Below are 23,723 nucleotides of genomic sequence, written 5' to 3'. Positions count from 1 at the left end.
GCTAATTCCCAAAGCCACACCACTCTCCTTGATTTCCTCTACTCTCTCCTGAACTCCACTCCCAAAAATCAGGCTGCAGTGCCTCCTTTTGAACTGAGAACATAAATATACCAGGTCTGAGTAAGAACAGGATTGATTGTCCTTGTTTACGATATTGGAGCTATGAACGTGTGGGGTTTGGTTTTGCTTTTTTCAAGAAGCTGGAATACTTTTCTTGAACAGATGGAAGATCAAGTATGAAAGGCATGCTCAGTATTACAGCATACGAATAAACAACTGCATGAGTGTAACAATAGCTTTTTCTCTATGCAGAGCTGATTAAAAAGGCTTGGGTCGGGGGGAAATCATTTTAACAGGTCTGAAACCAGTCAGTATTTATGCTTATTTTATATTAAACTCCACCTACTAACAATAAGCCAAGACAGCACACAGGTGACAGTAAGAGCTTAAGGCCCATTAAACTCTGAATTTCCTAATCTATCAATTACAGAAGACACATACCAAACAACATTAGGCTGAACCACTGTTCAACTCAGTGTTCAGTGGTCCTGAAAACCTCATTTCCTTTACCTGCAGAGGCAGCCCAGTGATTCTAAGTTTGGCCACAGAATACTACATGCAAGGAAACTGCCAGACTTTTAAAAGGAATGTTTGTATCATGTATCTCAATTGTAGACAGGAGATACATCCATAGTGTCTAAAGACTTAAATAGATTCCCATTGACAGCTAATAATGATAATGGGCCAATCAGTCATTTTCAGTGAATAAAGCTAAAGTTGCCTGACTCCTAGAAATAAGGATATGACCAAGCTCCAGATCTGGACATTTGTCTTAGTTCTTCCATGAGTGAGAAAGTTCTTGTTTTTAGTTTCTTTCAGAGATGCCATTGCATTCTTTTGTACTGGATCCATGAAAGGAGAGTACAATATTTTGTACCTTTCTATAACTGGAGTCACAGTGCTGCACTTGCTTGGATCCCTGCAGCCAGTGCACTTCCTGAACTTTGAAAGTTGACAGCAAAAAGGCCCCAGTGATTAAGACAAAGAAATACACTTTTCAGCTAGTTTCATGTATCATCTACACCAGATGAGAGCTGAATGCAGTTCTAAGTTAGTTTCCAAATTACTAAGTACTCCCTGCTGAAATGTTTAAATAGTCAGATGGCTTTTGTAATGTGTTTTGAGGAACCTTAGGCGTAGATTTGATACAAACATTTTGGATATGGATTTTTACTTTGCCCATCTAGACGAGCAGCAGATCCAAAGGGATTAATTATTTAAATTCAACCTATTCTTGGCTCTGTATATGCAGAAGACAGACCCTCCCCCAAAGATCTTGCATTCTAAAATAGAAAAAAATTTGCATTGGATAATCCAAAGAAGGGCATAACTGAAGGGTTTGGGTCTTATCGCGAATTCAATTTGTGAAATAAGGAGCTATATTATCCCTTTTTGTTCTGTAAAGCTGAACTCATTTGTGTAGGCCCACTGGTTCTGGAATCATAAATGGACAATACTGAAGGTGTGAGCGTGCCAAAGCACTCCATCACAGCCATCGCTCATTTAGCCTGCTGTCCAAGAACCGGACCTGAGAGATGTGACAGGCACCTATAGTTTCCATTAAAAACGCTTCAAATTGCTACATTTAAAAATATCAACTCCAAATTCTCATTCCAGTGCAGAGAAACTAAAGGGCCTTATTCCAGCTTAAGTTTTACCCTACTATAGTATTAATATTTGAAGCATGAACACATGCTATAACATAAAACAATAGCATAAGTGCCACAGCAGCCAGGTCTAAGCTTTATTAGCATTACATATGCAACAAAGTTCCTCCTCTACCTTGCTGGGTCCCGTGCTTATTGGCAGATTTGCTCGCCTCAAAGATTCCCCATGTGGGTCAGGGAACAGCCCAGAGACCTTCCCCTCTGGTAGAACCCACAGTCCAGGTCAATTCCTCCTGTGTCTGATCAGGAGTTGGGAGGTTTGGGGAGAACCCAGGCCCACCCTATACTCCAGGTTCCAGCCCAGGGCCCTGTGGACTGCAGCTGTCTAGAGTGCCTCCTGGAACAGCTGCATGTCAGCTACAACTCCCTGGGCTACTTCCCCCTGGCCTCCTCCCAACACCACCTTTATCCTCACCACAGGACCTTCCTCCTGCTGTCTGATAATGCTTATACTCTTCAATCCTCCAGCTGTTCACTCCTAATGCCTCTTGCTCCCAGCTCCTCACATGCATCCTACAAACTGAAGTGAGGTCCTTTTTAACTCAGGTGCCCTGATTAGCCAGCCTGTCCTAATTGATTCTATCAGTTTCTTCTTAATTGGCTCCAGGTGTCCTAATTAGCCTCCCTACCTTAGTTGGTTCCAGCAAGTTCCTGCTTATTCTGGAACTGCCCCTGTTACCTTACCCAAGGAAAAGGGATCTACTTTGGGACTAATATATCTGCCTTCTAACACTCTCCTGTAGCCATCTAGCCTGACCCTGTCACACATAGTATCCAGACATTTTAATTTAAAAAAATTCTTTAATTAGCAATGTAGCAATTAAAGTGTGTCATTTTACACACCTTATTCTGAACATTGACTCAGTGTTTGTGGATTAAGTATGAAAGACTAACACGAGCTCAAAACTAGAGTAGGACTATTCTAGAAAGACTAACTGGCTACTCCTTAGAAGTGAGGGTGGCCAATAAATAAGATTCTGATTTTTTAAAAGAGATGGCACATAAGCTACATGCTTAATTCATGTATGTAAATACTAAAATAGCTTGTACATGATGTATGCTGTTGTGGTATTTGTAGGTATTCTTTTTTTTTTAAATCAAGCCATAAGTGTGGAGATATGAGTATATGTAATTACATGCATTTATAATAGTAGGGAACAATGGTTGTCTATGCAGTCATACACATTAGAGATCTGACTATGCTTCTGCTTTGGAACCACTGAATACCAATTACTAGCATGTACAGAATGTTAGCAACATGTGCACTTACCTGTGCTATTTCATAATTAACTGGTGTTTAAATGCAGATATATTTAAAAGCAATTAACACTTAAGGTATGATGTGTATTCAAACATGAGTTTACTTTAGTAGTAGTTATTCTCATTGCAAAAGAGCAACATTTGCTGATTTACAAGGGGATACATCTCAAAGTTATTCAAGCAAGTTTTTAACAGTTCTGCAACACTAAACATTTGCTAAAATAAACATATCAAAAGGTCATAGGTGCTTAAAGAATAGGTTTATTGACAATATTTTCACAAATAAACATTCTAAAGAAAATTTCAGAAATCTCTCAACTTAAAAATTTTAAAATTTTGTTCTCATTGGTAAAATATTTCCAAAAAAATTCCAAAAAAACAAAAAAGGTATGATGTCAGTATGTTACGTCATTTTTGAAAAACTTTCCTAATTCCAACATTTTGGTTCAGTCCTTTTATTTTTATGATACATAGCCAACCCTTCAGCACAATGAAAGAAAACCAGCTGTTAATGTTTGATTTCCGTTCTGTCTAGGGAACACTAATCTTAAAAAAAAAAAAATCCTTTTAACAAGCCTCTCCTCTGAATACATCCGGTCTGCTTTGAACTTGATGAGCAAGCAAAGTCAGTAAGTAGTACATTACCTTACAAATATACAAACTGAGCCAAATTATTCTGGTACTATTCAAAACCTGTATTTCCCCAAACGTATATATAAAGCATATCACATAGAACAAGAAACTGTTAGCATGAGGTTTTGGGGGTCATTTTTGTATTTCAGGAATCTGAACTTCAACTAAAAAATGGGATCCTTTTATATTGTGATAAAAATGTACTCGAATGTTTTATAACATTAATATTTATTGCTTTATATGAATACTGTATTGAAAGCCCAAGCATTCAGTTTACACACAGAAATTATACAATTATATACCGTTTCACAATGGCAGTGAGCACTCATTACAATCTACAAAAATCTACTTTACAGAAATTTAAAAACTCTAAATATCAAAAAGATACAGTTGAAGAAACAGGTATAAATTTGGCAGCCAGTAATTGTGATTGGGAGGTTGCAGTTTGGATGTCTTTAAATATGGGAATTTGAAAACATTGCGAGTTTAAAGCAGTAGTTGTGCTTTGAGCTGGTTTGGAAAAAAAAAAGTAACACTGGCTGTCAAAGTAGCATGTTCAAAAATATTTAGTTCACTTCCAAAATGTTATACAAATTATGGTGATTTCTATGCACCCCTAAAACGTTTAGTCATTTAGCTCAGGTACATAACTAAGGTAATATATTAGTTCTTCCAATACAGTGGTGTATCATACCAATGACATTTGCCTACATTAGAATTTTGAAAGAAACTCCTCTAATATTCACAATGCTCTGAGAAGCATTCAAAAGGCAAGTAGCTGTCCAATTTTTCTGAGATATTATTAGGTTTGCAAACATTCCACCTACAAAAGTTTAAGATCAAGTTTTGATTACTCTGTCCGTCCTCCACATAAAGCACATTTTCTCATAAATAAATGAAATCCTTTCACTCAGGCACCTCAGAAGTATATAAAAGTGTTGTAGTCTTAACAGTTTTCTTGGAATGTGTTTCACCTGGTGTTTCCAACAATGCTAAGATTTCCAGTGTTCCATATGGGCCAGATTTTATTTGGTTTATTCAGAGGCAAAAAACTGCCTTGAGAGGTGAACTCAGTCTTTTCCAATAGAAAAAGTGTACACTGTATTCATCTTTTGTAGAAACAGAAAAATATAACATTTCCCCCCTTAGAATTGTGTGTGTGTGTGTGTGTGTGTGTGTGTGTGTATAAAGTAACATTTTAAACACAATTTAAGGTTCCATAGTATGTAGTCAAATAAGTCTGGAAACCAGCATGAAACCCTATAATTCACGTTAATGTTGAAATTGTAACCAAAATAGGAAGTAACTGCTATAGCTGTCAGAAAGACAAGACAAAAAGCTTTCTTGCGTACATATAACTAAATGTGGTAATCTCCAAAAAGTTGTCAAAATTATAATTATTACCTTCCAGTTTAAAAACTTTTATTCTAAATAAAAAAAACTATACACAAACCACTGATTTGACCAAACCAAAAAGTCAGCGGTAAGCAGGACCTGAAGGAGCTGGTATTCACAGTTCTTAACATGTACGGCTCTTTCAGGGTTCGATCCATGGAGAAGTTTATTTTACAACCTGCTTCTCTTGTAAAACTAAAGGTCCACTTTATTACATAAAATTATTTATACAGTGTAAAACCAGAGCCTTATGGAAAATACTGCATCTAAGTGTATTTAAATTATTAGTCTTGCTCCATAGGTTCTTCTGCAGCTTCTGTGGCTTCATCACTGTTTTCCATAGGGGTCTCTGACGACGTTTCAGGAGTTTCACTGGCATATGATCCTAATTCTTCAGTTTCATTGCAGTCAGCTCCCCTAATGACAGATCCACTATTTTCACTGTCTTCAGAACATAAAACCTTCTCTGCTTGAGACTGGTCAGATTCCTCCATTTGATTATTCTCCTCGGAGATCTCTTCATTCACAGTTAAGGATTCAGTGTCTTTTTCTTGATCTTTTCTTTCTGGAGAAACATCTCTTGGGGACATGAAGGACTCTGAAAGCATTTACATTCATGACTTAGTATTAACAGTACATTCTTTTTAAACAAGTCAACAATAGAATTAAGTTAGTTTGAATACCCAAACATTTACACTAGGGAACTGATTTATTTAGAATATAAAAATGCATTACTCTATTTTTCCTCTATAGAAAAAGTGAGTTGATGTACATTTTAAACTCTGAGCCACCTTAAAAATACTAAAGTTACCAACTTCCACAACACCATATTATATACAGGATTTACAATATAAATATGAATGTAGTATGACACCATTAAACCTTGTGACTTTATACAGAGAAGCTTTTAAGCGATGAATGGGCTTTTCTTACTTCCTCACATTCCCATATCTTTTCCCTAGAGTAGCCAGTCTTCTTGATACGAGTTGTGAGAACACAAAATTGTTCTGAACACAACGTGGACATCAAAATTCCACCCAGCAGGATATTTTACAAACTATGTTGTGAACCTTGAATGTAGGGAACCAGAATGGAAGAGAGGAAGAATCTGCAGATACAAATTCATGCCAGCCTCTTCTAGATAGAATATGTATGTGTTTACCCTGCACTAGTGCCAGCTTCAGGGCCCTCTGGATAGTACTCTGCATTACAACTCACAAGGCTGTTAGGTTTTTGACTTGCTACCCTGGCACTGTTTGAGTTAGAAATTGCTGTGTGATGCTCAGCTTCAAGGACAAGAATCACCTTACGTTCACTTTGCTGTAATTTAGGAATAACACTGACTGTCAAGTGTAGTCCCCGCCCCATTCAGGCGTCCTCAAGAGAAGGAAGGTCCCAAAGTAGATCTAGATACAACCTAGAGGATTCCCAGTCCCTAGAAAAACTTTACGCATATATGGATAAATCTGAAATACCTTCTTCCTCTTCCTCTGTACAATGCTGTCTGGTACAGCTAGTATCTTTTTCTTTATCCTGAGGTGTAGAAGATGTTTCAGTCTCTTCTGTCATGACCGAAGAGACTTCACTGGAGGCAGTTTGGTTAGATGTCTCTCTTGCTTCCCCTTCTTTGTCATATTTAAGTCTTTTTACCTCATGTCCCTCTGCTTCCACAGGGTCATCTTCAGGGTGCTTATTTTTTACAGGGCTGCCTTGAGTACCTTCTGATTCAGATGCTGGTGATTCACTGTAAGACCCAAAGAAGCCACGCGTGAGTACCAAAAAACATTCCATATCTTGCCTCATTTCTTATACCACTCATCTGAGATCAACAGAGCAGCATATGGGAGAACATTATTTGCAAGGTATTCTCCAGAAGAGATCCTACACAGTAGAACTCAATCTGCTCATTATTGGCTAAAGCCCAGATTTATTATATTTTCAGGCACGAGGTAAAGACCACACTTTTTTTTCCAGCATTTGGGAAGGAGTTGTATAATTGGGCAGATGTATGGTGGGTCTGGATTATGGTTTATTATGATTTGAGGAAAGGCAGATCTATAAGTAACAAGCATTTATGATTTTAAAATGTACTTGTTTTAGCGTACCATCCTGGCAGTAGTTAAATGTGGAAACTTAGGGATCCCCTCTTAACTCAACCTTACTCATTTTTCAGTCACACCTTTTTTACTAGATATCCACACAATCAGAAAAGAGCTGGACTACTATAAATGTATAAAAACTCAGCAAATAAAGCTGAGTAACATGTTCAACTAGACAATTCTATTGGAGAGTCACAGCCCAATACAAATCTTCTCTTTGCATATATTAGGTCAATAAATAAAAAGTAGCAAGTAGATATCTAATACAGTTGAGTATTTACCACAATACTTTTGAAATGTCTTTACCAGAAGGGACATGTTACTTTAAAAGTATTTACAATATTGTAAATGTGAAGCATGAGAATAATGAAATATTCAATATGTATTACTCCGCACAAACCTGTGGTTTTTCTCTTCCTTTTGCTGCAAGTTTGATTCTTTATTGTCTGTGCTGTCGGGCAAACCGTTTGTTGTCATAGGAGTTGACAAGGAAACCTTCGGTCGATTTACTGGTCTGGGAGTTCCAGGACCATTTATATTAGCTCTAAAAAATACAATTCATTTTTTAATCCTTTTTGATTAAACAATTAAAATATACTCTAGATTCAGAAACCCTGGAAAAGGAACATGCTAGAATATTTTAATTTTCAAAGCTGAATTATTTAGTCCAAAATCCAACATACATCCTATCATGCAAAATCAGTAAAATTCACCTGCACACGAACTGGATTAAAAAATGATTTTAAAGCATCAGTGGCATTCTGTAATACCCTACTATGGCAGGGTGTCTGGGCCAGGTGCTTCCAAAACCATAAGATTTCTTCATCCTATCACACCCCCACCCAAGTACATGTTGCCTCTTGAAACTGCTCAACTTACCTCTCTGAATAACCTGGTGAGTTTCCTGGAAACATAACACCATTCATCCTGTTTAAACTATTGGAATTATTTTTCCTACGAAAAATCAAAAATATTATACTTAGCAATTTAAGGTTCCTTAGTTCACAGAAGGAGATTTTTAAAAAAATCTTCTGGTTAAAAGTAATTACAGATTACTAGATTTAAATAATATATTCCTATACACTGGGTTTATTTTTACAACCAAATTGACTTCAATATCCATTAAGTGCACTGTCATTTGCCTTTGTTCCTTATACCCTGAATATCTTCCTTGACATCCTCTAATTTCCTTTAAATAATTTATCTTCAATGTGACTATACCCATATTTAAAGTGAAGCACATGCGTACCTGTTTGCTGGATTGGGGCTTTAGATTTTAAACTCTGCGGGCAGGAACCGTGTCTACTGGCTATGTAAAATGTCATGTGTGACTATGGGATAGATGCAAAAGATAAAACCACCACCACCACCAAGTTCGGCCTTCATTAAAGGTCAGTTTCCCCATTACACCACACCCTTTGGAGGACAATACTCTCCACACACAATAGATGCTGATCCAGCAAGAATGCCTTCAGACCCTACACACTCTGATCCCACTCAACATCCTTCAGGTTCTGACATGTGATGAGTAGGGTTTTCACATGCCTGTGAGACATATGCCATCCTTAACTGTTATGACGGGGCACAGTACTGTCATTTTTATACTTAGTCCTGCTTCACTGCAGGGGACTGGACTACATGACCTATCAAGGTCCCTTCCAGTTCACATGTCTATGATTTTACAGCCTCATCTTAAGATAATAGCATTGCAAGAGCTTGTTTCTGTGCTTTACCTACATTCTTCAAATTAGTATCGTGACAGGGGGCCTTCTCGTAGTTGGGAAAGTAGCTTTTGCAGGCCCAGGAAGACAGACTGAGGTAGAAGATAATTTGGCACTTCCTCTTCTAGACAACTCAACTGGCCCTACAGCCACTTTTTTTAAGTCTGTTTTTCCTCTTTCATACAAGTGTAGATTTTTTTTTTTTTTAATTACTCCCTTTCACTGCCCCGTCAGTTTCCAGATCCTGTACTTTACTTTGCAGTCGTCCAGGGACTCAGATGTAATCTAGGTTTTATCTAAATAGATGGAACAGCACAAGATGTCATAGGAGCACTAAACTGCCTACTGTAGGACAACCCTACTAATGGTGGGATGGGAGATGTGGGAATCCTCTCTTGATATGAGTTGTGGAAGGCAGGAATCTATATTCCCTTTGGTTCAGTTCCAATGAGATTCTCATCTCTGAACCTTTCACTTTTGCTTCAATGTTTGTTTTTCAAGAGACCCAAACTAACCCCATATTTGTGCCTCCACTAAGCATCACTTTGTATGCCAAGTTGCTGTTCAGAGTGTATTTTTGCAGAAGGAATTAATTTCTGAAGAGGAAAAGAGTTTATTACAAAGACTGACAAAACATTAGTATAAGAGTGGGGATGATGCAATTCTAACACAGGCGTTGTTTAATGCACTCGTGTATGGTTTTGAATTAATAAACCGTGCTGTAAATTTTGGCTCAGAAGCTTGTTTTTCATCCCAAAGTTACTACACAGGTAGACCAGCAAGCAGTGTATGCCTGCAGGACATCACCTCTTTTGCCACACAAAGTTTGTGATATTCTGAAGGGCATTTGTTTAACTCATTGACATGGAAGTTGAATTTTTGTAGTGCATGTCTTGTTGTTGGCAAGAGGATACACCATTATTGCCAGCAACAAGAACACACACAAAAAAAACCCTCCTAATATAATCCCAAATCTTTAAGTAGTTGAAAGTAAATGTATGCTTACTCTGAAGATGGGTATACACAGCTGACTACCATGACATTCTGTAATACAAAAAAAATGTAGTGAGTTTAGAAGCGGAAAAATGAAACATTTCTGATCCTGACAGAACTTGTAAACTTGAAGATTAACAAGACAACCGGATTTAAAAAATTCTAGCTGATAAAAGTAATATTCTCTACAGAACTTTAAATTAGATTATTCTGAAGTCAAATACAACCTTGGAAGTAATTTTTACCTCCTAAAATCCTCAATGGTAAAGGTGCTTTGCTACTGTGAAGACTACAAACCAAACAAGATTTCCAATATGCTACAGTAGAGGTCAAAGCAATTTAAGCCACATTTTGGTGAGGTTTGTAACTTAAGATGTTTTGGTTACATTAAGCTGATACTCCACACGGAACTGTGAAAATCCCAAACTGCTGCCAGTGCTCTTCAACAGTGGTAGGTATAGCAAAGCTATAATAATTTTTACCCTATGTCATGTAATCACCAGCTCTTGGTTTACACTAGTACTCCCATCAGTCCTAGCCCAGGCAGGGCTTCACTAGTGCTACACCAACAGTGAGAATTTCAGAAAAAACCTTACTGTGGAAAAAGTATAAGACCATTTTTTTTATTTCAGAAAAAGGGCTGATTGTTTGAAAGATAACTAATGCATATACAAGATGACTATGCCAATGCAGTTTTTAGTGTGCATTATAAGAATCATACAACAGGGATTTCTGAATTAGCAATTAAAGATAACATGCAATGTTACATACTCCAGTATGTGTGTTGGTTGGTTGCAACTAATTACAGCACAAAACATGGTCCAACAACATGAACATCTTGCGACAGAACATCAACACAAATATCAGAAAGCACTGATTAGTTTTCTGACAAAGGTGTCAAACTACCAGAGGATTCAAGGTATGTGTCAGACTGCTCGATCCCCCATGATAAAAATCAGACTGTAAAATACACACACTTTAAAAAAATATCTATATCTATCTATCTATCTCAAGGCCAAGATTTTCAAACTTGAGTGCCTAAGTCTGTAACTCTTACAATTTCAAGTACCTTCTGAACGTGAACACTGTAGCACTGTTTTAGCCTGAAACAACTCTTAAGGGTGCTCTATTCATTTCAATGAGGTTTTAGGTTTAGATATCAGTTATCAAGAGCCACATTTTCTAATATCGTATTACTGCAATTGTACACACAATTCTGGTAATTGCATGCACAAAGGGCAGAAACAGTGGTGCAACTAAAGAAATGGACTGCATATTTTTTCCTCTCACTGCTGAACACTACATCAGCTTTACTAGATAAAAATTTAGTCACTAGATGAGAGCTATAATCTACCCTGAAACCAGCCATAAGCATCAGTGGCAGATCCACTATAGGTCAGCAGCAGTATGGGGCCCTAATTTGCAATCCATGACGACTTTCACATGCCCCAAATGTAACTGGGCCTTCCCAGGAGAACAACGATTTGACATCAATTCTGGAAGTGGTACTGCATGCTTTTGGCAAACACTCTATATAAATACTACAAACAAGTTCTGTATGCACTTAATGAGGGTTTTAATGTGCTAAAAAAATTAAAGAGAGCTGAAAAATAAAAGCTGGAGGAGAGATTTTTGAGTTTGGTTCAAACCCACAAAGCGAGGAAGGAAGGAAGAACTGCCCAGACCTGATAACTTACATGGTTGCACCCATTACATATGGCTCAGTTATTTAGTGGTGGGGGTTCAGAACAGTGACCGATATTAAATCCTATATAAATTGCAATATTGGAGCACTACAAACTGATTAACAGAGACAGCCTTAATCCTGGAATTTATTTGCTTTTGAGTAAAAAATATTTTAGAATAGCTTTTTGCAGTTACCTTTTTAAAAAAATAACCAAATTGGAGTTGCTATTATAGCCATAATGAAGCCAATAAAACGTTGGGAGTCATTTAAATATGATATAGTGGGTAGTTACAATTTAGCTCCAATGCCTCTGAAAGGAAGACATACCTTCTCCACTCCTCTAAGAAACTTGTCTGTTCCTGTATAGTTCCTCCTTGGATCTGTCAGCAACTCACAAAGTCGCTGAATAGTAAAGGGGATACTGCAATGAAATACATAGAGAACAGTGTAAATGGTACTTAATGGGTAAAAGGCTGCTAGGAAGCAACTGCATTATTGCTCTCCCTGCAGGCTGAAAAGGTTCAAACAGAGGAAGTAGAATTTGACTGAAAGAGCTTGTAGTAAAAGGATAGTTGGTTTCCTCTGCACTTGGTGGTAGGGGTGTAAATCCCAGATCATGTTGACATAATCTCATTAGTGCTCATTGAGCTAGCATGCTAAAAATGGTAGTGCAGCCATAGTAGCATGGGCAGCTGTGGCATGGGGTAGCTGCCCCGAGTATGCACATGCTGTGGATACGTACTTGGGGTAGGAAGCCCATGTCACTGCTTGCCGCTTCCTATGCTTCTGCGTCTACGCTACCATTTTTAGCAAGTAGCTCACTTAGTAGTGCAATTATGTCTATGCAAGCTGGGAATCACACACTCAGCTCCAACTGCAGACAGCTTTAATCTCGGATTTACATTTCTCATTTTGCATAAACACTTAGAAAACACAGCACACACTTTTGGGCAATACATCCTCCACCAAAAACCCAAAAGACATCATTCAAAAAAAAAAAATCACAAATTCACTTAGCACACTGTATTCAATAATGAAGTTACATGTAGATTTCAATTCAAGAAATCAGTCACAGTTTAAGATTACTTTTATTGGGTAAATTATGATGGTAACAAAATATGTGAAACAGCAACAGTAAAAATGCTTTAAAACAAAGATTCACACTCCTATATCTGGCAAAAATAAGAAGCGATTCTCAAGACCTATTTTGATTTTACAGTTTATAGGAAATGCATTACATTTTGTAAATAGTACAGCCAGTTGTTAATAGTTCAGAAAAAATATGGTATCTACATGTTCAGCTCTGCTGATATATATAAATAAAACAAAACAAGTATGATTAGTTTTTCTGCTGCATTGAAATAGGACAGGGCTATATACCCATATAATATTTTGTTCATACAATCTGTCCTCTGTCTGGCAATTTAGTAATTGATTTCACACAAACACTAGCAAGACCAACTCACATTTTTCATTTTAGCAATGCATAACAGGATCAAATATTTAAGTTTAGCTGATCTTAAATATTGTTATTGGAAGTGCATGTATTAATATACATTTACAGTAAATCTATTTTGTTACAAAATAATCAGCATTTAGCAAAACTTTGTGATTTATGGTACAGGAATGCAATACTGCTTTTTAAGCATTCTAACTGAATTTGTCTGAGCTTGAAGTCATTACACTTGGAACACAAAGTGCTTAGTACAATATGAAGAATAAGAATTATATATTGTGACAAAGTTCCTCCTTGGTGGGTCCTGAGCTTACTGGCGGATTTGTTCACCTCAGAGATTCACCATGTAGGGGTATGGCTACACTTACGGTTTGCAGCGCTGGTAGTTTGCAGCGCTGGTCATCCAGCTGTGTAGGAGCAGCGCTGGTGTGTGGCCACACTCACAGCTACCAGCGCTGGTGTGTGGCCACATTTGGAGCATTTGCAGCGCTGTTGGGAGTGCTGCATTATGGGCAGCTATCCCAGCATTCAAGTGCACCAACGTGCTTTTCAAAAGAGGGGGGTGGTGGGGGGTGTACTGTGACAGGGAGCGGGGAAGATAGAGAGAGTGGATTTTTGGAGCCAACACTGAGTGTTAGCTTCCTGGATTGGAAAAATCACAAAATGTTCATGAGCCCTTAGTCTTAACTCTAATTGCAAACAGCCTGCCTGTTTGCTGTGATCAGTGTTTATTTTTTTAGATAAGCAGTTCAACGGAGCGATCGGCTCCGTTCTGTTTCATTCACTCTTCCTGCCTGCCTCTCATTTGATCGTTCACAGCCAGGTATAGATAGCTCCTGTTTGCTGTGATCAGTGTTTGTTTTTTTAGATAAGCAGTTCAAACGGCTCCGTTCTGTTTCATTCACTCTCCCTCCCTGCCTGCCTCTCATTTGATTGTTTACAGCCAGGTACAGAACGGAGCTCCGATCGGAGCTCGTTCACAACAAAACAAAGAAAGGCTGCATAACAAAACAAAGAGAGTAATTTATAAAAGCATTCTGGGATACACCTTATTCCCTGGAGGCCAATCACAGCGCTGGTGTGTGGCCACACTTGATGACCAGCGCTGCAGCACCAGCGCTGGAATCCTTATTCCCCATGCTGAGTGAGGTGTACGGCCAGCGCTGCAGCCAGGGAGTTGCAGCGCTGGAAGTGCCCTGCAGGTGTGGCCACTTACTAATTGCAGCGCTGGTGGAGGCTTTCCAGCGCTGCAAATCGCCAGTGTAGCCATACCCTAGGTCAGGGAACAACCCAGAGACCTTCCCCTCTGGTAAAACCCACAGTCCAGGTCAATTCCTCCTGTGTTTGATCAGGAGTTGGGAGGTTTGGGGGGAACCCCGGCCTGCCCTCTACTCCGGGTTCCAGCCCAGGGCCCTGTGGACTGCAACTGTCTAGAGTGCCTCCTGGAGTAGCTGCATGAGAGCTACAACTTCCTGGGCTACTTCCCCATGGCCTCCTCCCAAAACCTTCTTTATCCTCACCACAGGACCTTCCTCCTGGTGTCTGATAATGCTTGTACTCTTCAATCCTCCAGCAACACGCCTTCCCGCTCTCCACTCCTACTGCCTCTTGCTCCAAGCTCCTCGCATGCACACTACAAACTGAAGTGAGGTCCTTTTTAAACTCAGGTGTCCTAATTAGCCTGCCTGCCTTAATTGGTTCCAGCAAGTTCCTGCTTGTTCTGGAACTGCCCCTGTTATTAGTCCCAGATTAAGTAGATCCTTTTCCCTGGGTAAAGTATCTGCCTTCTAAAACACTCTCCTGTATTGGTATCACAGACCTGTGGATCCTCCCCTTAGGCTGAGGGGAGGTCCTTTAGCAGTGGGCACCAACAGGAACACTCTCTTGTAGCCATCTGGCCTGACCCTGTCACAATATGTAGGCAATTTTAAAAAATTACACCAAAACAGTTTATACGCACACTCAACACGATTCCATCCCTGCTACAGAACTGTTACAACTGTGTTACTTAGAAATTAGACTACTAATTTTTATAAAAAAATATAAATGAATCTAGTTTGCAATGGGTAAGTCACTCAAGCTAGAAGAGCACATTTTATGCCTACTTCATTAAATAAAAAACGGATCTTGTTCAAACATACACTGATCTTATTTTTCACCAAGAATATGCCATCTTAGTCAGGAGGAACCATTTTCAACCAGTGAGAGTGGTTACTGGCATTAATTCTATTGGAAAGCCCTTAAGGGCCAATGTTTTTCCTATAAACAAGGAGAAATTGTACCAGACTAAATATCACCCATTTTAATGTGTTTTGCAGATTCTACCATGTGTTACGGTACAGTGGAAGGTATATAAACCATAACCTGAAACAACTAAGAGGTATGCTGTAAACAGAATCTAGGAGAAATCTTATATTTGGCATGTTGTCAACATATCTACCTCCAAATACCTCAGAGATGATGCGTATCAGCTGTACTGTGGATTAATCAATATTTATCATTATCATACACCTAAACCATAACAGAATCTCATCTTTATTTCACTGAGTCTGACAGGCTAATCTTTGTGGGTCCGTACATAGCTCCTTCAAATGGCAGAGAATTAAATACATGTACGGCTTGCGACAGGAGCGATAAAGCAAGAGGACAAGAATATTCCCAGAACACACCTTCACTGTAAATTTCTTTTGTATCAAAAAAGTAAGTCGAAAGGTAGGAATTTAGTGAATGTTATGGCAGGCATATTTTATTTGTCCACCAGGTGTTTGACCCCTCATCTGCCTACCACTGACCAAAATTATATTTTGACTGTTTTTTCTAACTTGGTTCCCTACAAAGTTTGACTAAAATGAGCTCATGTATTCCTTTTGGTTCAATTTACTCAATGAGAATGTCCCTGAGACTGTGAGGGTTCACTTCCTGTTAATACCGCTCAGAACATCTTTGCTATGGATTAAATTATACCTCGTGTTTCATCAAGTTTTGGCCAAGGTGTTGAGTGACTTTACTCAGAGATGCCAAACCAGAAAACCTCTGCCATGCACAGATTCTTCAATTTGCTCCCCTTGTTGGTAGTTTCACTCACTCTCTCCCCCAATCTCGGTAAGTGTGCAGGAGGATTTAATTGATTTGTGAACTCACCCATATATGTGCTGCAAATCTAAATCATATGCATAGCTGGATAAAGATATAACTGCTGCTCGTTTGTTGGGCACTTTTTTTGGGGCTGTCGGGAGGGACAGGACAGTAGTATACAACCAAAGCTGTAACAGCTAATCTTTAAACAGTAAATTTAAATTACCTGTCTGCTTAAACATCCCTTTTACACAGACCTATAGTTTAAGGAGTAGCATATAAAAAAAGTGAAAGTGTCCAATCTGGTTAATTTATTTTTAATAGGTATTGGATGTTTGGAATACAATTTGAAAGACTAACATACATGAAGGAGTTTATGAAACTCAGTGGGATTCAGCTTATTTAGGTGATCTCAAACCCCATAAAATTTAAGATTTGCAGTTTCAAAGTAAATTGTACGTTCTAATTTTTTATTTTAACCTACACTATAATCTGTGTTCTGGCCAACAGCAACACTGTCTCCTTTAAAGCATCTATAAAATAGTGAACTTTGTTTAATTGTATAGTAGATGGCACCAAGCATCCAAGTATGTGCTTTACAATAAACTGACACTGAGTTACATGGTTGACTTTTTAATTAGCCGACTTCCAGAGGCAACGACATCTCAGCTACAGTGAATTACGTAAAAGTCGTATACAAGTACATATAGCAATTAAAGGTGTGGCTTTAAACCAATTTAATTAAAGTAAGTGCAACTTTGTGCATGGACATTCAAACGAATTTAAAAGTGAGCGTACTGAGGAGGTTGCACCTACAGTACTAAATAAGTTTCTAAACTCTTAGTTAAATCCATGCACAAACTGCATGATAAGGCCAAAGATTTCTTCAACTGAGCAAAAGGATTAGGAATTCCATAATCAAGTGAAAATGATCAGAACTGCACTTCCCAGTGCCATTGGTCAGAGTACTGTGAAGAGAGCCTGATCATGACAGCCATGTTGCAGTGTGTTAAGCAAAAAGGGACTGAAGAGAAGACGAGGAGAAACTCCTTTAGTTGGTCACATGACTAAAGGGGAGCAAAGACAAAGTTTGTATATTCTAAACATGAATATTTCTCTAAGGTACCCAAACAAAAAGCCCTCCTAACACAATAATCACAACTGACGTAGGGAGACTAGATCAGAGACGTGAAATATCAGGATACCGGGGGAAGGGGGGAGAGACGACAAAAACAAGAGCCGCTGGAGCATAGGAAAAATTGGTAGGGTCTGAGCACCCACCAGCAGCTCCATGCCCCGCCCCCCCTGCCCCAGCTCGCCTTCACTCTGCCTCCACCTCCCCTGAGCTGGCTGCTGCGTCCTGCTTCTCCCTCCAACGCTTGCACCACCATACAGCTGATTAGCACAAGCCTGGGAGGGAGGGGTGAGGAGGAATGTGGCGTGCTTGGGGAAGAGGTTGGGCCAGGGCAGGGATTTGGGGAGGGATCCAATGGGGGAGGAAGGCAGGGGCAGAGTCGGGCCGGGGCAGTGCAAGCCTGTGCGCCGGAGGACAAAATATCGGGACCATTCACGTCTCGACCGAACATTGGTCGGGACGCGGGACAAACAAGTAAATATCGGGACAGTCCCAATAAAAATCAGGACGTCTGGTCACCCTACAACTGAGGACCAGTACCCATTCAAAAATATCAAAGATTAAGGAAGCTTACCTCTATTAAAAAAAAAAAAAAAGACAGCATACCTCCACCAGTGTGTTGGAAGTGGTGCTGAAAAGCCAGAAACTAACTCAGACTAGCAAGAGTGCAAGGACTACATCTGAAAATTAGCCCTAGAAGAGTTTACTTCTTGTTGTAAAGAATTTTCCATGATCCATACACTTCCAGTGGTTAGTTTTGGAAGTAGTCACAGTTTACTAGAAAAGGGACATGGGAAACATCTTAAGAATCATTTTGGCATATAAGTTTCTTAAATGTGGCATGAGAATCTGACCCTACCCACATACAATGTCAGATGGATACAAATTGATATTTTGGGTTTAAACAAGCACTGCCATGTCACTATGCAGCCACCTGAAAGAAAAAGCATACTTATTCTCTGTCCAAGTCATTTCACCCAAAGTCACCGATTACCCAGAGAAGGCAATCATCTCTTAGTAACTGCTTTTGTATGATGTCTTCGTTTACAGATCAAGAGGAAAGATTAAACGTGCCCTTTTTCTTCCTATCTTATGCTTCCTGGAACCAAGGCCAGGAAAACCTGTTAGGTCAGGGTCACAGTAAGCAGCCACATTTTCTGTTAGGCTACCCTGCAATGATCTGAATAAGAAGATCCATGAACTAAAATGGTAAAAGGCCTGAAAATAACTGCTCTGGAGCAACTGGTGCTCTCTGGAGTCAAGATTTCAAAGGAGTTCATTAAGTGACAGCAATGCTATAGATAAAATAGAGGCTCCATTATCCCAATGAGGGAGGAAAAAACCCTATACTCTTAAAAGAGAAGTGGTGTCTGCAGGACAGCCTGACAGACAGAGGCAAGAACATACTGGTGGTGTAGTGGTGATGTGATACGAAATCTTCATCTGATTGGTTGCTGCTGCCTGGTTGTCAGGAGCAGGAAAGGATAGCTCAACAATAGAGACTGATGAACCTGAGGACACAGAATTGAGTTTTATTTACGTCTAGTGTCTAACGTCACATTACCAAAAAATTCACATGTATTTTATGCAACAATTCTAGTAACTTAAGTGTTATTTTTTATTTTGCCAACAGAAACTTATAGTATATTGCTTAGGTCTTCATTGTCATGGGCTTTATCAGAATCATGGGCTTTATGGAGCAGGATACATATACCATATTTTTAAGCCTTTTAACTGTATGTATTGCTGTTGTAATATAGGCCTGAGTGTAGGACTGGTCTTGAATTTGTTCAACTGAATCAGTTTAAATTAACTGATATTGATAAGCATATAAGGTATCAGACTGTACAAACTGCAGCGTGTCTGTGTTATATGTTGCTTTAGATACACATCATTGGACTATGATAACTCAACAAGAATCATAGCCTCATTATAATAAAGTTATATGAGTTGCTACATGGATTATTTCATTCCTGTCTGTGAAAAGTTTTGAATTTTAGCATTTGTTTAAAGGCAATTATTATACGGCCTCTGGTTTTTCCAACTGGTGACACTAGCTGGTTTCCACTTTTAAAGAACACATGAGGAAAGTGTTTGGAGTTTTTCCTTAGAGTTATAGTAAAACTTTTTAAAAGTTTGCTTTGTCGTCACAGTATTTTAATAGTGTAAAAGGCTCAGACACCTAGAAGTTTTGTCGTGTGTGCTTGGAACTATATGATGTGGTGGTTGCCTAGCTATTCATTTCCTCTGAGTGGTTTACGAGTTTAGGTAAGCTATGCAACATAAGCAAAAAACAGCTTTGAAATAATAGAACAAAAAGCCAAGACATTAGGACAAGTTTTTACTTCCTTAAAGTAGGCTACCATTAATACTAGCCAGCAGAACGTAAGAAATCATGTTACCATTTGTAGGTTTCATGGAAAAATTCTAGGCATCACACTTAAGTCAGAAATTTGAATGTGAAAGTACCTGAAAAACTTTCAACATGCAAAAAACATTTATTTCGATAGAGTCAATTCTGAAGCACAATCCATGTTTTAAATAACGTCAGTCTTAGAGAACTGTGATGATAAGAACCACTGATCTAACTCCAGCATATGAATCTCAAGAGGGGTCACCACAGTCCTTTAAAGTTAGCATTCTCAGAGGTAACATGGAGGAAGGTTCTAACATGTCCATTTGCTGATCAGCTGAAAATACATCAGATAAGTGGTTGGTACAAATTAACAGAACACTAATTAACTGGATAATAAATTTGTGACTGAGTGTGCTATCAAGCCATTACAAAGAAACAGCAAATAAGAGAGTAGACGCCCATGAAAAACAAGAGCTTTATTTAAATGAAACAAAGTGAACTTCAGAAAAGTCCTTTTACAAAAGCAATAAGCAGCAAGAATACACTTTGTAGTCTAGAGAAACAAACAAGTAATCTTTCAAATGCTAAAAGTATACTTAAACAACCAGTAAACACATGGTTGTTTTTTTGACCTACAAATCTGAATCTGTAGTTTAACAAGTCATAGTAGATACACTGTCTGTCTTTGTTGCACTGTTTGTCACAGAATTCATTGTTCTCAATGGAGCTGCCAAACTGCCACATGCAAGTTAAGGGGACAAACACCGAATGGTTACAGTTCATAAAAACCTAAGCACCTAAAAGTAGGTTAAAATAAATCTGACTTTTTGTACCTATTTCTATCAACATGCCTCTTTATGTATACTTTTTTAATTGTATGAACAATGTCCGTTAAAGAAAAATGGAACCACAGATTTTAAAACAACTGAAGACACTAACAAATGTCACAAGATATTAGAGTAATCATTAAAAGACAGATTTCAGACTGAGTTTTTAAAAGATCACAATAAAATATGTTTAAATTGATAGGTACCGATTTATTTGTAGCTGAAGTTGTCTATGGCAAGCGTTGAGCAGAATAAACATGTGGAAGTAAATCACAGTAAGATTGGAAGGGACCTCAAGAGGTCATCTATGAAGGATGATACATTGCCTAGCCTTGAGAAAAAAATTGTTCAAAAACAAATGAGATTTGGTTAAAAATTACATACCCATTAAATCCGGTGACGATTTTCAGGATTCGTTCCTTCATCTCCTCAAAGGGAATATATTCCACATTGGGATTAGGGGGGCCTCTTGGTTCAGGTGCGGAGGTTCTGAAGTCATCCATCACTTTCTCCAGTTTGAAGATAAAATAGCCTTTAAACTGAGACCACTGAATCCTAAATTCAAGGTAAAAAAACACAAGTGACTTAAGACACATGAAAAATATCCATATTATAATTTTGTTTAGACCAAAGCAAAAATCTTAGAAAAGCATGCATTTTTATAACCAGGTAGCTCAAAGATTTAATATTTTTAAGCAATAAATAGTTTACTGTAGCCAAAGATGAGACATTTTAGAAGACTATTCCAAGGATAGTAGACCGGACAAAATTAAACATTTTATCTTCAACAAGAAGGCTGTCACCACCACTTTTGTACATAAATTTAGATATGAAATTTTACAAAAGCTCTTTTGCAGTCCTGAAGAGGAGCTGAACATAAACTTATTCTTCAGTTGTGCAACTCAGTAAGTGACAGCTAAAATTGTCAGCTCTTCATAACATGGATAATTTTATACTACATTTGTAGAACACTTTGGGTCAGCAATCCCAATTATTATTCCCATTATAGTAGGCCTAGGAGCCCTATGCATGGACCAGGACCCCATTGTGCCAGATGCAGTACAAACAGAACACCAAAAAAAGTTTCTGTCCCAAGGAGCTCACCATGTTTTAGCCAGGGGTATATAGTAAAAGTCATGGACAGGTCACAGGCCGTGAATTTTTGTTTATTGCCCATGACCTCTCTGTGACTTTTACTAAAAGTATCCGTGACTAAAACGTAACCTTAATAATGAGATAGCTTTGCAGATGTTTACAGGAAGCACCTCCCATGGGTGTTGGGCAGCATAGGAGAAAGCATGCATATGCTTGTTTGAAATTTTAAGTAAGTGGGCAGTGGCAGCTGGCATCATGGATTGATCAGAGGTAAGCAGCCAGACAGCCAGCGAGATGATAGATAGGGCGGGGATTCACTGTGAAGGGTCTTGAAAGTGAATACAATCAATTTATGTTTGATGTTAAATGAGATTGCAGCCAGTAGAGGGATTCAAAGAGGGGGGTGACAGCATCAAAGCAAGAGATTAGGAAAATGATCTTTGCAGTAGCATTCTGAATAGGTATGAGCAGGGCAAGGTTTCATTTGTCAGAGCGAAGGAGATTGCAGTAATCAAGGTGTGAGATGAGAGCCTAGACGAGGAGTTTCAGCTGTTCGAGTAGATAACAAAGGCCATATCTTATAGATGTGGTGCAGAAAGAATTGGCAAGATTTTAGGTATAGCCTGGATGTGAGGGCCAAGAGTGAAAGGCAGAATGGTGGTGGTGTCCACAGTATTCAAGAAATGAGGTAGGGCTGAGGGTGGGGAGATGAAGCACTCTGTTTTCTTCCAGGTGCTTCTTACCACTAATAAATAATATGGAACATACTGATTTTTTTGGTCCATATTTAATTCATATGGGTATCTACAATAATAATAATGTAATTCATGTGGAATATTAAAACAAAAGAATCTCTCTAGCACCTGTGTAAGAAACCACTTCTGAGGAATATTTCAAGTTTAAAGAATTAATATACATTCAAACCAACCTAGCTTTTAGAAAAGCACACAATTTCCTTTATTCAAATTTAAATTTGATATGAGTCTTATAGACTTGAATTTAAAATGGAGCATGGCCCTATATAATAAGGGAGTAAATGTTTCTACTTGTGTTGAGCTGGGATATATTAACCTTTTACTTCCAAATGTCCACCTTGGTGTGAACAGTATTTTTGCCTTCACCTTTTTGCCTAACACAAGATACTATCTATTCAGCCCTCCTCCAGTCTACAACATCTCTGCCAAGGTATTGGCGGTAAGATAGGACTATGGCTAAAAGTCTAGAATTGTGCTAACCTAAAAGATGTGCATACTATAACTATTCTCTTATATAGTTACTGGTCTTAAGTGTCTCTTTAGAATAGGCTTAAGTTACATGCTTCCATATTAATTTGTGAAAGGAGAACTTTACAACAAATCAGACCTTTTTTTTGGTGCCTTAACTCATCTGTCTCCCAGGGCTTGGCTACACTTACAAGTTGCAGCGCTGGTGGAGGCTTTCCAGCGCTGCAACAACACCCCGTCCACACTTGCAGGGCACAACCAGCGCTGCAACTCCCTGGTTGCAGTGCTGGCTGAAAACCCATCCCGGCAGGGGTATAAGGAGTGCAGCGCTGGTGATCCAGCGCTGCTCAGCAGGTGTGGACACTCACCAGCGCTTTACCTGTCCTCCAGGGAATAAGGAGTTATCCCAGAATTCCTGTTCAGCCACTCTGCACATCAGTTTGCACTCTACTGCTCTTGCCTCAGGTGACCCGCCCTGTAAATGCCCCGGGAAATTTAAAAATCTCCTTCCTGTTTGCTGCAGCCAGGTGTGGAGTGCAATCAGTTTTAATCAGTTACAGGTGACCATGCCTCCATGCGGCAAACGAGCCCCAGCATGGAGCACTGGTGAATTGCAGGACCTCATCAGTGTTTGGGGTGAGGCATCTGTTCAGGCACAGCTGCGCTCCGGCCGTAGGAATTACGATATCTTTGAGCAGATATCAAGGGCCATGCTGGATCGGGGCCATGATCGGGACGCAGTACAATGCAGGGTGAAAATTAAAGAGCTGCGGAGTGCCTATTACAAAGCCCGAGAGGGGAATCGACGATCCGGAGCTGCTCCCACGACCTGCCGTTTTTACAGGGAGATGGATGAGATACTTGGGGGTGACCCCACTGCCAATCCCAGGATAACGATGGACACTTCTGAGCAGGCTGGGGGACAGGAGGAGGAGGCGGCGGAGGCGGAGGCGTGGGGGGGGGAGGAAACCGCGAGTGAAGCTCCTGGCATGGGGGAAGAAACCGCAGATTCCCTGGAGGCATGCAGCCAGGAGCTCTTCT

At 39.2% G+C, this 23,723-nt stretch overlaps 1 protein-coding gene across 3 annotated transcripts in view; it reads right to left on the bottom strand.

Moving 5' to 3' along the window:
• Nucleotides 1-3,232: 3,232 nt before the first annotated feature.
• PPP4R2 (protein phosphatase 4 regulatory subunit 2) overlaps nucleotides 3,233-23,723 on the bottom strand; it is a 50,666-nt gene continuing 30,175 nt past the window's right edge. For 2 of the 3 annotated variants that reach the window (XM_045024631.1, XM_045024633.1), the window contains exons 3-9: nucleotides 20,749-20,919; nucleotides 11,843-11,936; nucleotides 9,842-9,879; nucleotides 7,994-8,068; nucleotides 7,515-7,658; nucleotides 6,491-6,759; nucleotides 3,233-5,613 (exon numbers count right to left, since the gene is read on the bottom strand). In XM_045024631.1, the coding sequence (XP_044880566.1) occupies nucleotides 5,300-5,613; nucleotides 6,491-6,759; nucleotides 7,515-7,658; nucleotides 7,994-8,068; nucleotides 9,842-9,879; nucleotides 11,843-11,936; nucleotides 20,749-20,919 (1,105 nt within the window). In that variant the 3' untranslated portion in view covers nucleotides 3,233-5,299. Of the gene's footprint in view, nucleotides 5,616-6,490; nucleotides 6,760-7,514; nucleotides 7,659-7,993; nucleotides 8,069-9,841; nucleotides 9,880-11,842; nucleotides 11,937-20,748; nucleotides 20,920-23,723 lie in introns of all 3 variants that reach the window. The other variant, XM_045024632.1, reaches the window with a different exon arrangement.

The sequence above is a fragment of the Mauremys mutica genome, chromosome 7, assembly GCF_020497125.1.
Source record: "Mauremys mutica isolate MM-2020 ecotype Southern chromosome 7, ASM2049712v1, whole genome shotgun sequence".
Classification (NCBI taxonomy): Eukaryota; Metazoa; Chordata; order Testudines; family Geoemydidae; genus Mauremys; species Mauremys mutica.
This window is presented reverse-complemented; position numbering and strand designations above follow the sequence as displayed.